This window comes from Pezoporus flaviventris, unplaced genomic scaffold, assembly GCF_033815535.1.
Source record: "Pezoporus flaviventris isolate CSIRO_AGI_PZ_B2104156 unplaced genomic scaffold, CSIRO_AGI_Pfla_v1 ptg000015l, whole genome shotgun sequence".
Taxonomy (NCBI): Eukaryota; Metazoa; Chordata; class Aves; order Psittaciformes; family Psittacidae; genus Pezoporus; species Pezoporus flaviventris.
In genome coordinates, this window is record NW_026892563.1 from 33991626 (window position 1) to 34006595 (window position 14970).

The 14970-nt window shown below is 36.7% G+C and overlaps 1 protein-coding gene across 20 annotated transcripts in view; it reads right to left on the minus strand.

Annotated features, from left to right (window-relative positions):
- Positions 1-14970, minus strand: part of ROBO2 (roundabout guidance receptor 2) — a 1073259-nt gene that overhangs the window by 76579 nt on the left and 981710 nt on the right. For all 20 annotated transcript variants that reach the window (XM_061453979.1, XM_061453978.1, XM_061453980.1 and 17 more), the window contains 4 exons: positions 10886-10967; positions 10166-10331; positions 8329-8495; positions 4055-4176 (listed from right to left, as the gene is read on the minus strand). In XM_061453979.1, coding sequence (XP_061309963.1) covers positions 4055-4176; positions 8329-8495; positions 10166-10331; positions 10886-10967 — 537 coding nt within the window. The remainder of the gene's footprint in view (positions 1-4054; positions 4177-8328; positions 8496-10165; positions 10332-10885; positions 10968-14970) is intronic.

Here is a 14970-nt window from a genome sequence, read left to right on the forward strand (position 1 = left end):
TATACATACATGCGCATATATGTGTGTACCTCTATATGTATGTATATGCATATACATACATATGTGTATATGTCTGTATATACATGTACACACAGTCTTACATATAATACAGAGCCTGTGACTTCACCCTTCCCTCCATTTGTTATGTGGTAATTATGTGTCACACCACCAGCAGGCTACTAAAAATATGCTTAGCATTAAAGAACTGCATTCAGCTGTGCTAAGCATCAAACAACTCAATAGGTTTGGCGCAAGTTCACACATAGGCAGAGTTGCAGAAACATGTACCATGATTTAATGAAAGAATGCAATAATTTCTAGCTATTCTTCTTTCTCTCTCTTTTCCGTTTTTTATTGCTGGCTGCCACTTCCTTATACAGAGTACTTAGCATTATTACAGTAATTGCAGGAACTCTCTTGCGCTGAACACCGGGAGCAGAGAATATTTCTAGTCTTCCTGTGACACTCTTAACTACTCTTGAATCTGTACAAGCAGCAGTGATATCCACTCAGAAGAGCTGCACCAGTTGCTGATCTAAAGATACACTTTCTCCCTCAAAAGACAGACGGGGGAAAATGCAGATGCTCTTTTAAAAGGTAGAAGACAGCAATTACTGGATAGGCTTTTCTCAGCACTGATCTAATACTTTAAGGCAACCTACAGGCATAATTGGTCCTGCATGCTCCTTCTTACCTTCTTTTACCATGAACACATAGTGTGTGAGGTATCTCAAAACTGACAACAGCTCTCCATTTCTGCAGAACGGGAAACTCATTTTCCCTGCATGTTCAAATCTGCACATACCACAGCCGAATATGAAACAGGTTCAGTGGCTACTAGATCATTCATTTGGACTATTAGGTTGTTAAAAAGGTGGGAAGAAACTCACAATACAGCTGATGCTGCAAATAAAAGCTCCTTTCAGGCAACGCTGCTAATCTGCCCCCTAAAGAGATTTTGCAATATGCTGTGTAGTACGTAAATTTCTACCCCAAAATATCCTAACAAATACTCCCCTCCCACATCAATACCCACAGCAATTCTCCATCTGCAGAGAATACCTTGCACACTGTGCTGAATTCACCAGAGCACACTCAAAGTAATCCCTGGAAATTCAAACAGCACTAGCATTTATCTATCCTACAGGAACAAGACAAAAGGGGATGATACACTACAAGACTGTCTAAAGGACTTGACTCCTGAAGCTTCCAGTGAATTACATTCATTTAAAATCAATGTCAAATTAAAAGACAGAGGTAAATAAATTATCCTTCTGACTGGTAGCAGCCCAGAAGGCAGTCAGGGTTTCAGAGCAACAATTCTTTTGCTACAATGAAGAACTGATTTTCACTCCTGCTTGTGCCACAGGGCTCCTTTCTAACGCTAGGAAACTTTACATCTGACCACTAATGAAACTCTCAGTTTAATGCCCAGTGAGGCTAGAAGTGCTTAAATGTAGTTGAGGTCAGCTAAAAAAAGTGCTTGGAGTACAAAATATGCTGTTGCAATGCAAAATGTTTCGAGAAAAATGAAAATAAATCAGGCCCAAGTTTTAAAATTAGCCATTTGATAACACTGGGCATGTCTGATTCCGTAAGTCTCATCAGCAATAAATATCTCTGCACCTCGCCTCTCTGTGTGTAAAGTTAGGATAATGACACATTTTTATCATCCTGATGTTAAATTCAGTATTATTTGTGAAGCACACAAATGTTACGGTTGAGAGCATAACAGATAAGCAAGCATGTGAGACAAACTAATAATTTTTTATTCACTGCAAGGCTTCAATGCTATGAATTTAATAAGACCTGGCACCACACAGTGAATAAAGAAGATAAAAAGAAATGTTGAATAGCTCCATGAAGAAGAGATCCTGTATGTGACCTCATAATTACAGACACACTTTAAAAACCTATGCACAAGAGGAATAAATTTAAGAGACATGCCACTTCTTTTTTATTAACACTGACTTTGTAAACCAGACATTTGTGTGTATTTTAACATTGCAACACACTTGCAGAGAACTGTTTCTGAAATTTTAAACTTATATTTGAAAATAAAAGAGAAAGTAAAACCAAAATCCTTTCAGAAAGAAAAGAGAAATTGGTGTTAATTCACTGGGAGTCAGGATGCCAGAAACTGAATAACCAGGGATGTTCCTTGGCATTCACTCTTTGAATCGCAGAAAGTCAGCACAAGGAGTCTTACGACTCTCATGGCGCTTCTGTCCTTTTGTATGATAGCTGTACTATCTAGCCATTTTATAGCAATAGAGGAGACTTTATTCTCTGGATAGAGTGTCTTTTTTCCTAGAGACTATAGTTAATTAATTGGTTTTGTTCTGGTTGCTGGAAAGTTTCTAATTAGCTGTTCCAGAGATCTTTTGTTGTTTCTTTCTTCCCTTGGGCAATTTGAAAGGTCTCTGCAGAGGCCTATACACTTGTCAGGTTGTACAGGGTCGCTGCTTTGAGAGATCTTCCAAATAAGCTGATATCCCTAACAATTTACCTTTACCTGATCATGTTTTCTTCACTCATTACTTGTTCAGCAGGGACACCATGAGACTCTTTTAGAAGAGATACACACACACACATAAATACAGATTTCATTATAATATAATGATATTGGTTACACTGCAGAAAACTGAATTCTGTTTATACTGGGGCTTCCTTTTGTAGTATATGCCAAAGCAAAGGCAAGCCTATGAAACTGTTTTTCTGATAGCTGTCACATCCAAGAAAGGACTCATAGGAGCACCGTACAGATGTAAGCCAGGTTTGCAATTCCTGGTTTCTTAACTACTGACGCACCTGTTTGGGCAAATATCTGCTTGGGCAAAGGGTTTGCTACAAAGGTTAGTCAGTGTGTTCTAGAACAATGTAGCTGAAGCATGCAGCATTTTTAGAAAGCCAAGCTGCGTGTTGACATCAAATGCAATGTGCAATGACACATTTTCTAAATAATCTTCTAACAAAGACAAATTTGTTGGTTTCTTTATTTATTTTAATCGGCCTCTCAACCACCAAAATCTGTCAGAGCAAGTATGGTGCATAAGCTCCCATAAATATGGCTAAGTTGTGCAAAACCAACAGTAATCCTTATAATACATAATCTATCACTATACTTATCTTCTGTTGCATAATCCCTTCTACACATTAACCTCTTAGCAATATTACATGTAGAAGAAAATCCCTGAGTATTGTGACCAATCCATTAGCAGAATTCATTCCAGACAATACAACTGTTTCAGTGACATGCAGTACTATTTCTCTCGCTCCTCTGCCTGTGGCTCTCCTTCCTCTAGGGAAGATGCCCCCAGAGCAAAACACTCGGTATGAAGCACCCTGGCAACTCTCTCCTCCTATGGTTACAAATCCTTTCCTTCAAGCCTCAGGAAGGAAAACATAGCATTTTGAAAGCCAAACACTATATTAGAAATTCTACCCAGTAGTTTGACCCTTGAAATAGGAAAGCTATTGAGTACTGCCAAAATTATTGTAATGAAAGGATATCCACTGACTGTGGGTAAGGCTTATGCTAAAAAAACAGATGCTACACAGTGGACCAGGCATCAGCACCATGTGTTTCTGATTGCACTACATGTGCCCTATAGGAAACCTATTTTTGCATTTTAGAGTCACCACATAATAGGGTATTGTTGGAGGTCCCTATGCCTTGAAGTGGAAAGTGCTTTTTCATACAGCAATTTCCTGTTGATATTTAACTTTGATTATTTTTTGACATGCACAGTAGTGAATCCACAGATCAATTATCCTTTAGAGTATGGTGTTAACCATATTCATTTTTATTGTATTTTTCTAGTCAGACAGCTAGCTCACTTTGAGCTGAATGCTGAAGATTTTGAACCTACCTGACTTGAAAGAGAAAATAAAAGACCATTTCATTACTACATATATATTCCAGTTATAATGTTATTTTATCAGAGCACTCACACTGGGGTCAAGACTGGAGCTTTCCAGTATGGTATAAAAACTGCAGGGTTAAATAGGCAAAATGAAAGTACTGTTAAGGTAATAATAACACAAGCCTTACCGTCCAGGTAACTTGAACCGTCGTGGGTGTCAGCACAACAGGATTATGCAGTCGTACAATTACATCTCCCAATTCTTTCTGCACTTGCCTGTGATCCACACCTTGCGCTGGTGGGCTGATATCTGCCAGGCACACACATGAAAGCATTATTTTAGTGAGAAGAGTTATATATGGCATCAATAAGAATTACTGAATAGCTTGATGACCTGATTTAAACACCCTTTATAGTAGTGAAAGTGGTAAGTGATGAGAGGGATGAAATATTCATTAGTTCCAAAATACTCAGATATTAATAATGTTGCCCAGACGTCTGGAACCAAACTGGTTAGGATAATTGAAGAACATGAACAGGTTTATTTATTTATTTATTTTCTTAGAACATACATGACGCTAAGTCATTACACGTTTCCAAACTTTAACTATGCTTCCCTTCCTCACATACCATGCACACAAGAAACCAAACACCAAAAATAGCATTTTCTTCTGTAAGGCAAATTTTCCCTTTACAGATATAGATAATGAAAGCTAGTGCAAATACAAACAAAAAGATTATCCATTAAGACAATCTGATTCTGAACTAAAAAAAGGCCATCAAAAACTCTCTACCACAAAAATTTTCTCTTCAATCCTATGCCAAAAATTCAAAGTGTATGTGGAAATTATCTATTTTAGTCAAAATCTGAAGGAATTTGATCACTTAGTATACATCTATGGAAAACTGTGATTCCATCTGCAGCACCACATGTGGCCCTGGTACTTAGTCCTCAGGAGCCACATTTGAGTTATGCTATTGCTTTAAACTGAATGAGGCCGTATTACCTTTATAAATAGGAACTGCAAATACAAAGTATGTGTTAGAAAATGGAGCAGGAGATGTTCGATGTGTCTTTTTAGTGATAGTTCCTGGAAATCTTAATTTTCTGTTCTGTTGTGCCAAAAGAAGAATGCTGGGCTGCAGCTATCACTTAGGCTATATATCACCATAGCATGTCCCTTTTTTCATCTTAAGAAAAAAGAGAATGCACTTTCTATGGGCCAGTAAAATCTGCATCCCTTCAACGGATCCTCCAAGGATCTTACAATGCTGTTCTTGAACAACAATTACAGATGTCCTTACTGTGTCAGTTATCTTGGTGGACTGAATAATGCCTGTTAGAAATATACATATACTGTTTATTTCTGCTGGAATTTGGTTGAATTTTCCAGAAGAAAGAATCTGGAATACAAGCACAGATTATATTCAAAAGGCCCAATACATTATGCTCATGCCTGCCCAGGCGTCTCTGAATTCTGCTTGGTTTTCTCATGGGATCCACAAGCCAAAGACTCTTTCCCTCTTTTTGGATCAACCTCATGTCCTTGTGAAGAAAATATACACATACAAGGTTTTCAGCCCTCTCTGATGGTCTTAGATATGGGAGTATGCAGCATGTGACATCTTTTTATCTTCTAATATTATTAAGAAGAAATGTTAGTGCTCTTACAAATATAACTGAGTCTGAATCACATGCCTCCAGATTGTAAAAGAGAGTAGGTTTTAATCATCAGTATTTCAACTTCATAATTCTGGATTATTATGGGTTCTGAGCTAGCAATAAACAATATTGCAACAGGCTTTTACTGATATTCAAATGAAAATGGCTCCATGGATCTCCAAAGGGAATATAATCCAAATATGGATGTCAGTGAAGGGGCTTGTCTAGAAAATTATGCCTATCCAACAAACCAACCAACAGAGAGATACAGTGAAACAAATCCATAAGATAGCAACTGAGACTGGTTTACAGGATGATAATTTATGCTGCTATCCACAAAAAGCTATGATCCTTGATACAAAATACCTACAGCGAGCCATGGCTACATTTCAGGTTATGTTATCCTCTGGTATACAACCTACAAAGTACCTCTATTCCCTCAGAAGACATATGTATGAACTACATTTCATCATTTTAATGGGATGTATGCCCAGAAGTTAAGGGAATAACATGGGCTAATATTGGTAAGAAGTAAGTATCAAGATGTATTCTGTTTTCCAGTATGTACACTTGGAAACATATGCACATGTGATGCTCACAGTGTAATATCTTGTAATGTCATTTTCACATTACTAGCAGACTCCTGGTATGAAAGCAGTTGATCTATCTATAAGGATATCAACAAGTACTGGAATAATAAAGTCATGACTGAAGCAAAATGTCATGAGAAGCTATATTCTGATTACAATTTCCTCTAACCTGTCTTTTAACAGCTTCCAGGGAAGTTACTATTAGTTGCTAGTAATTTAAATTCCAGGGATAGGATTATATATGGTTTCTTTAAAGTGTTTTTTAATATATGGTTTTATCTGTTAATAATCCAAACAAGAAATCAGCTCCTTTCTTAATTACCCATTTCTCTGCCCTTATTTGATGTAAGTCATGTAAGGTAAACCTTTTGAAAGTGTCCAATTGTCTATTTGAGGTCCAATGGTGAAAATAGGCATAAAATCCTATTGCTTATCTTTTCTATACTTAATACCAGGAAATTAAAAGCTCAGCTATTAAAACTACTACAGACACCTGTTGCAAATTAGTATTATATAGCACTGTTATAGCTGCTTTTTTGCTCCTCCATGGACACTGTGAATAGACTCTACCGTGTGTCAGCTTCTTCCGTGAGCTTGAATTGAATTCAGGCATAATTAGAAATCACATCAAAACATTATGTTAATTTTCAATTGATTTTATGATTTAATTCTATTAAACTGCAGGCTTGCAAAGAAGCTATAAATCCTCTACATGTCTCAATGTGCTTGACTGCTAAACAGCTTCTGGAAATGGAAGCTACAACACATGCTGCAGCTAATTAAAAGACATGTTTTTACTGAAATCAAATTGCTTGTCAGTATGTCAGATAAAAAGTCTATACTTGACACTCAAATGCCAAACAAAGTTGTTTTTTTTTTTTTAACTAGGTGATAAGTTATGCAGACTAAAAGGCTGGTGCAATGAAAAGCATGAGTCACCCTATAATAATGGGAGAGTGAGAAAGTAAAGAAAACTTGTGATACTCCATGGATAGTGAAGCCATGAAATCCCTACCCAACTCACTCCTTCCACTTTTCAGAAAGCAGATCTGTTTCTGCTTTTAAAGCAATGGTAACTATTTTTAGGGGATAATTATTAAGGTCAGATTTATTCAGGAACAGACTTGTATGAGAGGCTGCATGTGATGCTTCATGTGATAAAGAAATTCCACCCTAGTCTTGTTTCTCTCTTTCCATCTAGGATCAACAAAGGACCCAAACCACTAACACATGCTGGAAGTTGACACAGGATGAACTTTTCAGGCACACTATTATAACTTCCATAAACAGTGACAGAAGATGACATTCTAAATTAACTGTGAGAGGAGCTATTACTTTGGACCTGAGGAAAATTACAATTAAAAAAAAAAAACACATTAATTCCTATATTCCAACCTGTTTAACACAGCACCACACTCATATGAAATATTCAAGCCAAAAACATGCTGTGAAAATAAATTTATTTGTGGCAGTTAGACACAGTTTTTAGAGCCTGATGTAATGGTGAACAGAATTCAAAAGTCTATTCAATAGCAGTAGAGGATCACAGCTACCAATTATTATCACTTCAGCCTTTCCTCTTTCTTCATGCAATGGATTAATAGAAAGAACTCAGAAATCTAGGCAAGTAAGTACTAGACCCATACTTTTCTCAGAATAACTTCAAAATATTCTTAGCATGCAGATGCCTTAATTGACATTAATTCTCTCCCTAGATTTTGGACCAGACTAATCAACACATTGCAGATATTTTTTGAAGGTCTTCTGATTAAAACTAATGCAAATCACAGTGTCTGTCTATCATAAGCACTTGTTATTATAGAATATCCCTATTAGAATAATGGAGAAGCAGCAAGGTCATGGAAAGAAAAAATACTGAGGGGAACATGGTATTCTGATCACTTTTCAGAAAAGCTTGGATAACTCACATTACTTTCAATAGAAACCAGGCATCAAGGAGCTCACCAAGCCTAAATGAACTGCAAGCCAAAATGTCTACAGTGTACAAAGGATTAAAGAGCTAACCTACTGCCCCTAAACTCCAGATTGATACAGCAAACATGGGACTATTTTTTATCTTTATTGGTTAAGCTCAATTCAGATTCTTTCAGTCAGGGTGCTAGAGTCAAATGGCCAGACTGACTTATGGGTCAACACTCAGCTCTTTCTATTTCAGCTCAAGCACGTAAACCTTAATGATTACTATTACCTTGTGTTCGGACAGGATCCGACATAGGGCTGGGATCACTCAGGCCTTGTGAATTGATAGCTCTCACCATAAACAGGTAGATTGTATTGGGTCGCAGTCCTCTCACAGTGTAGAGAGTGGTCTTCACATGGTTAGCCACTGTTTGCCAGCTATTGCTCACAGATTGACTGCAATGACAAGAGGGCTGAAGATTACGGACTAATGTAAGAGAAAAATATAATGAAATTACCTACCTTTGTAACCCTGTATAAAGTCTAAGTACAGGAAAAAGCTGTAAAAGCAGGTTAAAAATAAAAATATTTATTTCAGTTAACTCATCGAGATGGGATTGAAAAAATCACATAGCTGTCAAAAGTATTTCTCCTTTCAAGAGAAGCAAAAGGTTTTGCTATTTCTCTAAAATAAACACCTGCAAAAGAAAAGCGTGGAAAGTAAATTTGAATTATAAATAGGCCACTCTTGAACATAAACCTTAGAAAAGAAAATCCTGTTGAATAATTTTCCACAGTGCTAAGTAAATTATGTCCATAAATTTTCATTGGAAGAACTGAAAAACTTGAACTAAACACATACTCAAAGTTACAAAAAAGCCCTGCTGAAAACATGTTTGTGAATGAAGGAAAGCATATGAATATTTTTTCTGTCACTACATCTTCCATTGGACACTATTATGATTAGATTACAGTGCATTGTATGAAGAGATTTCAATTTGTGATTGTTAAAAACAGCTTTTAATGAAAATGCTTGGCTTTTGTTAAAGTTTTTGACGGGATGCTACTAAAAGCAAATGTAGGGTGAAAAATCACAAAAGTTTAAAAATAAAATTTTATTCTGTTGTGCTTCGTTGTATAGCATTGATAAAAAAATCTTCAGATATATTAAAAGGGAAAAGAAAATTAAAAGTTTCACATTGCTTCAATTGTTTCATTCACACAATACACAACGGGTAAGTTCCAGACCAAAATCAACAGTCTGCACATGCAGTAGTGTTCTTTGCATATTAACATATCAGGATGAAACATTATCACTCTAGTTTCTTAAATTTGCACGCATATGATTTTGAAAAATTCCTGCATTAATTTTAATTAAAAGATTAATTAAATTATTTGCCATTTGTTGAACATCTTGATTAGTGAAAACTTTTAAGAATGTGCTCATTTTTAGGCTGAAACATATACTACAGATACATGTGAGAGGTATGGCCCATGCTTAATCAAACTTGCTGAAGCAGAGCCCAAGAGTTCTTTCATAGCATGCATTAATTGCTGCCGTGTGGAAAGGAGCAGCTGGATTCAGCCTCATGCTGAAGGATGAAATCCTAAATTATCAACACAAAACTTCTAGCTGAAAAAGCTAAATGTATCTAAACCAGTAAAAGATAGAAACAGAAAGTGCTTTCACTCTTTAATAGGTGGTGGTTTAACAAGAACAGGAATTAAAGTATGCAGAGAGGCTTCAGGATCATCCATGTATTTTCAGGTTATTTGTACTATGGTAGTCAACACTGGCCCAAATGATTTGACCTGCAGCATTCCCACAGGAAACTCACTGAGGGAAAAGTAACAAATCATGATTGTATTGTCCTGTTTATATTCCTATTGACTTGAAGAAATAGTTAGATGCTCCTCTCATTAATCACTTAGAAAAAAGTGATAAATGAAAAAAAAAACAACACATTGAAAAATAAGAATCAATGCCTGCCATATGAGTTGAGTCTTAATTAGTTTCTAATGATACGTGTAGAGTCCAAAAGAACACCATCATACCAAGAGAACTGATAACAGGGTTTAAACAAAATTAGAAAGGAAGGAGATTAAAAGTAGAGTAATTCACATACCTAAAAGCCTCAATGATATATGCACTAGCTGGTAGGCTTCCAGGAGTCCCTGGTTGCCAGGACAGGGTGACACTGTTCTTTGTAACATCAGTGACCTGAGGTTTGGATGGTGGCCCAGGGAGGTCGTTTATATCATAATTTTTACTGACTGTTGCTCCACCGGATTCTGTGAGGGACAAAACAAAACAATTACATTTTGTCCTTGATTGTATGAATTTGATCAAGAAGAAGATTAAAAGGAAAAACATGCCAAACATCTGGAAAAACAGCACAACCAATGTTCTTAATCTACACAGAACTGAGTCAACAACTATGCATTACCACGTATAAGTTTACGTAGAATACCAAAACCTCAGTTACTAGAAGTCTGAGAAAGCTCCCATATTCAGATCAACTCCAGTATTCAGAGAACACACTGGACTTTGGCAGGCCTTTGTATAGGCATAATAGTTTTCTTGCCTGAGCCAATTACTGGATGAATCATCAGTTTATTAATACTCCTGTTGAGAAGAGTTATAGCATACCACTGTTCACTGGATACAAATACGAACTATTTCAGTGTTCAAGGGCAATTAAATTAGCGAAGGAACTAGCCTTCCCACCTAAAAGTTCTCCATATCAACCCCAGAATTTCCAGAAAAGATTATTGGACTCAGACTCTAATATACCCTACACTTTCATTCTGTGCCAACTGAAAGAAAGCCCGTGGACATCACTTACCTGTCACCTCCAGCACAGCACTCCAAGATGTCTCCCCACTGGAACTTGTTGCAACGCAAGTGTAAGTCCCAGTATCAGACAGCTAGACATTAAAAATAGTTAAGGGCAGTTTTAACAACCTTTTAGAATCAAACGACTGAGTTTACTCTGGTTTTCTTTCTCAAAGTTTTTTTGCTAAGAAGGATTTAGCCTACATTTTACACGAGACTAGAGGGTACCAGACACTTCAAGCAAACATTTAATGGTGCCTTACTTTTAGAGAACTATAATAAGATTAGTTGCTTCGAGTATTTTTCTAATTCTAATTTTCATGTTGTTAATGGTACCAGTACAGCATGTAAGTGCTACAGGATGGATGTTTTAGTGTCATTCTTTGTATTGGTTACAACAAATGCAGGTGAAATCGGTAAACAATATAACAACACTTAACTTCTTAGAGGATAAAATCTCACCATTCATAATCCGCTGACCCAGAGATACAATTTCCAGTGCCAGGAAGGCACTTAGATTCTTATGACAAATGAAGTCATTTCTACACAGGCCACCATACATATAAATACTGTTGCTGAGGCTTATCAGTGGTTCTCTCTACACAAGCAGTCCTCCAAGCAATTTTCAAATGGCAAAATTAAATTAGATCCCACACCATGCTTACCTTTCTTCTATTTCACATGGGATCTTATTTCAGACTTGCAAGACAGTTTGGTAGCAAAAAAAATAATGCATTTGTGCAAAACTACTATGATTCCCTTGTCAGTTCATACATTTCAAATTTATTTGGGAAAACCATTCTGAATTATATTGTCAATATCAGTCTCAAGGCTCTAAAATGTGCAAAGTGTTTTGCTATTCCTTAAGTAAATTTAAAGATCTGTAAGACAGGGACTAATGAAGACTAAAGAGCTGGATGGAAAACAGTAACTTTACAAAGCATAAAACATACAAAGGAACCTTTCCACCACTATCTATAAAGCATGGTAATCTGGAGATGGAAGCAGAAGAGGAAGAGTGCTGACTCTAGTGATATAGGGGAAGAATTATATTCACCATCAGACTACTTGACGGAAATAGGACTGCATCCAAGAAGCTTTATTGGACTTTAAGGAATTGTAATTGGTTTTCTGCTAAATGCAGATTGGCAGTATAGCATATGTGCTTATATCTCACTCTTCAAAAAGAATGTCAAGGCAAATAAGTGAAATGCTCTTTAGATTACTCATTGATATATAATTTAATTGATTTTTAACTTTGTCATGTTTGAATTTTGTTGGTATTTTCTTCAGATACACTGGGACTGCTGTGTACCATTCCTAGGGGCAGGAAGCAACTGATTAATGCCAGTTCAATTGTCTGAATGAGCATAAATTGCATTTTAGAAGATGTTTTTTTTCCATGAAATAGAAACAATAATTAAACCCTTCTGACAATGGCTCAAAGACTCAAAATATAGAGGTACTGTTAATGAAATAAGAAAGGCTCTTGAAAGGAGACAGATTTTTTCCAGAGGAGAGAGCCTTATAGCATTCTGAAGTAGTGTTTTATTTTGCTGCTTCTGAGCTTTTATTAAATATATAGTTCTTCATTATGTGATAACGGAGACTATTTCTGAAGGCTATGGTTCTCAACTTCATTTGTGTACCTCTGTGACAGATGGTGTATGGCATACCCAATGAAGTAACATGGCATACACAACTGAGTAACTTGCAGACAGCATACTCAACATAGAAAACAAGCTGCAGAGATGCTGCTTCTTGCAAGTTATGGTGAATTATCTAACTTCCAGACTGTGGATGGATTAGATACAGACATAGTGTATTGGTAATTCAGTAATTTTCACTTTTTTTTTTTATTATGGAAAACACAACAGGGCAGGTGAATGGAAAATCTTTGCTATTCAGTAAAATAAATAGTTTTCTTCCTTAGTTAATGCTGGTGTCTAAATCTGGTGTGCTACAGTTTTACGGAGCATAAGTGAGTTTTCGGTCAGTGCTGGCCTGTCTGAAAGAGTGGTGTATGTGAGGTTTCAGTTGTCTTCCTTAGAGCAACTGGGAAGACTGGCTCATCAGAAAAATGTCTAGGCTCATGATTAGGACTGCAGCCCATGGCTTACTGTGACTGCTGCAGACTCCTGAATAACTTGATTTACACAGAAAGCACTACATAGCAGAAGAGGAAGATCTCAAAGGCTTAAATAGTAGTAGCTTGTCTTTCTTTATCTTGGAATGTTTTATGATTGCAGCAGTGATTATTACTTCCGAGGGGAGGAGAAGGCTGAGGACATCTGGGTGATAAATATGAATTTGTTTTGAACTTGGGTATGTATGTAAGTGTACTTGAACTTATTTCATGGCCATTTTTTACTTAGGAAGCGCTGCTAGTCCTCACTCAGGTACATCTGAGAGAAAAGTTAAACATTTCAGATTTAAATCCACATTTAATTCATAAAATTACAAAGCACAGAAGAAATCTGGTTTTGATGGTTATGTGTGCTTTTTGTTCTTAAGTCTGAGTCAAACAGTGCACATTACTGCAATCGAGGGGTTTATAAAAAATGTCTTTCTGAGCCTTTAAGGAAAATTGGTTACTAGTGAATGAGCCACTTAAGGATCAATAAAAGCCTCACATCTTTCAAAACCATGCTCACTGCTAATACTGTTTTCTTCTCCCTTTGCAAGCATTTTTCTTCCCCTTTCGTTTGCAGACCTTGTGCCTCTAACAGCAAAATTAATGCACTGGCACGATTCAGAACCAATTTCATTGTTTGCATAGCTTCATGCAGACAGGTATCCCAGGAGCTTCTGCCTCATGGACACTCCACAGAAGCCCATCATTGATGCCTGAAAGTTTGTTTGAAATCACTAAGCTTCCACCTTTAATTGCTGCTTTCTAACACTACTGGGGAATCTTGACTATTCAAGCGCACTCTTTAATCCAGCTCTACAGGAAAAATGCATTAACCTTCATGGCCTAAACCTGCCTTCAGCCCAGGAAGGAAGGATAAATTGTTTACTCAAAGAAAGCTGGCATAAATTTTTTAATAAATTCCATTTTGTTCCAAGGAAGTTAACAATTCATCTATGATCACTGATGAGATGGCATCAGAAAACAAATCTGTTTTTTACGTCTTGCCCTCTGTAGGTATGTTTATTGACATATTTTTGGATGGCAAAGCTAAGTGCAGAAATTTCTGCTGATGAAATTAAATGGTTACTGAAATTACCTTTAAGTTCTTGATAATAATTACATTTAACTTACTGTTTCTCCATATACACGCTTGTCCGCATACACACAACCATATATGCTATTTTACCTTTCAAGAGGGAAAAATTAAAAGCCCACGGAAAGATTAGTGATGCCACATTTAGGAACAAAATCTGACATTATGCTACCTGGAATAGTATAAGTTTTCTTTGTACTTTTAAGCAACTGTATTATTTCAGGTGTCAAAATGTAAATATTATGATAGGCATTCCATTTTGAATAGAAAATCCTCTGCATATGACTGGATGCATGTTACAGTATTAGCTGTCTTCTCACATCTGCAGCCTGATGGAACATCTCCAGCAAGCGTAACATTGGAATAAATCAGCCAGCTCAAGACAGCCAAGACTCATTGATGGATAAAGTGCACAGCCAAACCCTGATGAACTCCAGAATCATTTGCTAGCACAATAACTCCTTAGAAAATAATGATTGGGTGTTGAAAATGAACTGCTCCAAGTTTTAAGAAAGACAATGGGACAGTGGCTTCACACTAAAACACTGAAAAGATGAGGAAGGCCTGTCTTTTTACATGTTTCTCCATTCCTAACTCCTGTGTTTTATGGCAACTTATGTAAGATTTTAAATACAATTTCAATTTTATTTTATTTTTTCTAAAAGAAATATCTGATGCTAGTTTGGCTCTTCTTCTCTCCCTCCCCTCCCTTCCCTACACAACATCAAAGAATGAAATAGGATGTGGACTTGGTGAGAATCTCATAGTAAAAGAGACCATTAAGCTAATTTTGAAGACAAGAGATAGGAAGACAGCAGAGCTGCTTGCGGCACACACCGATAGCTCAAGACTAGCCATGTACCACTTG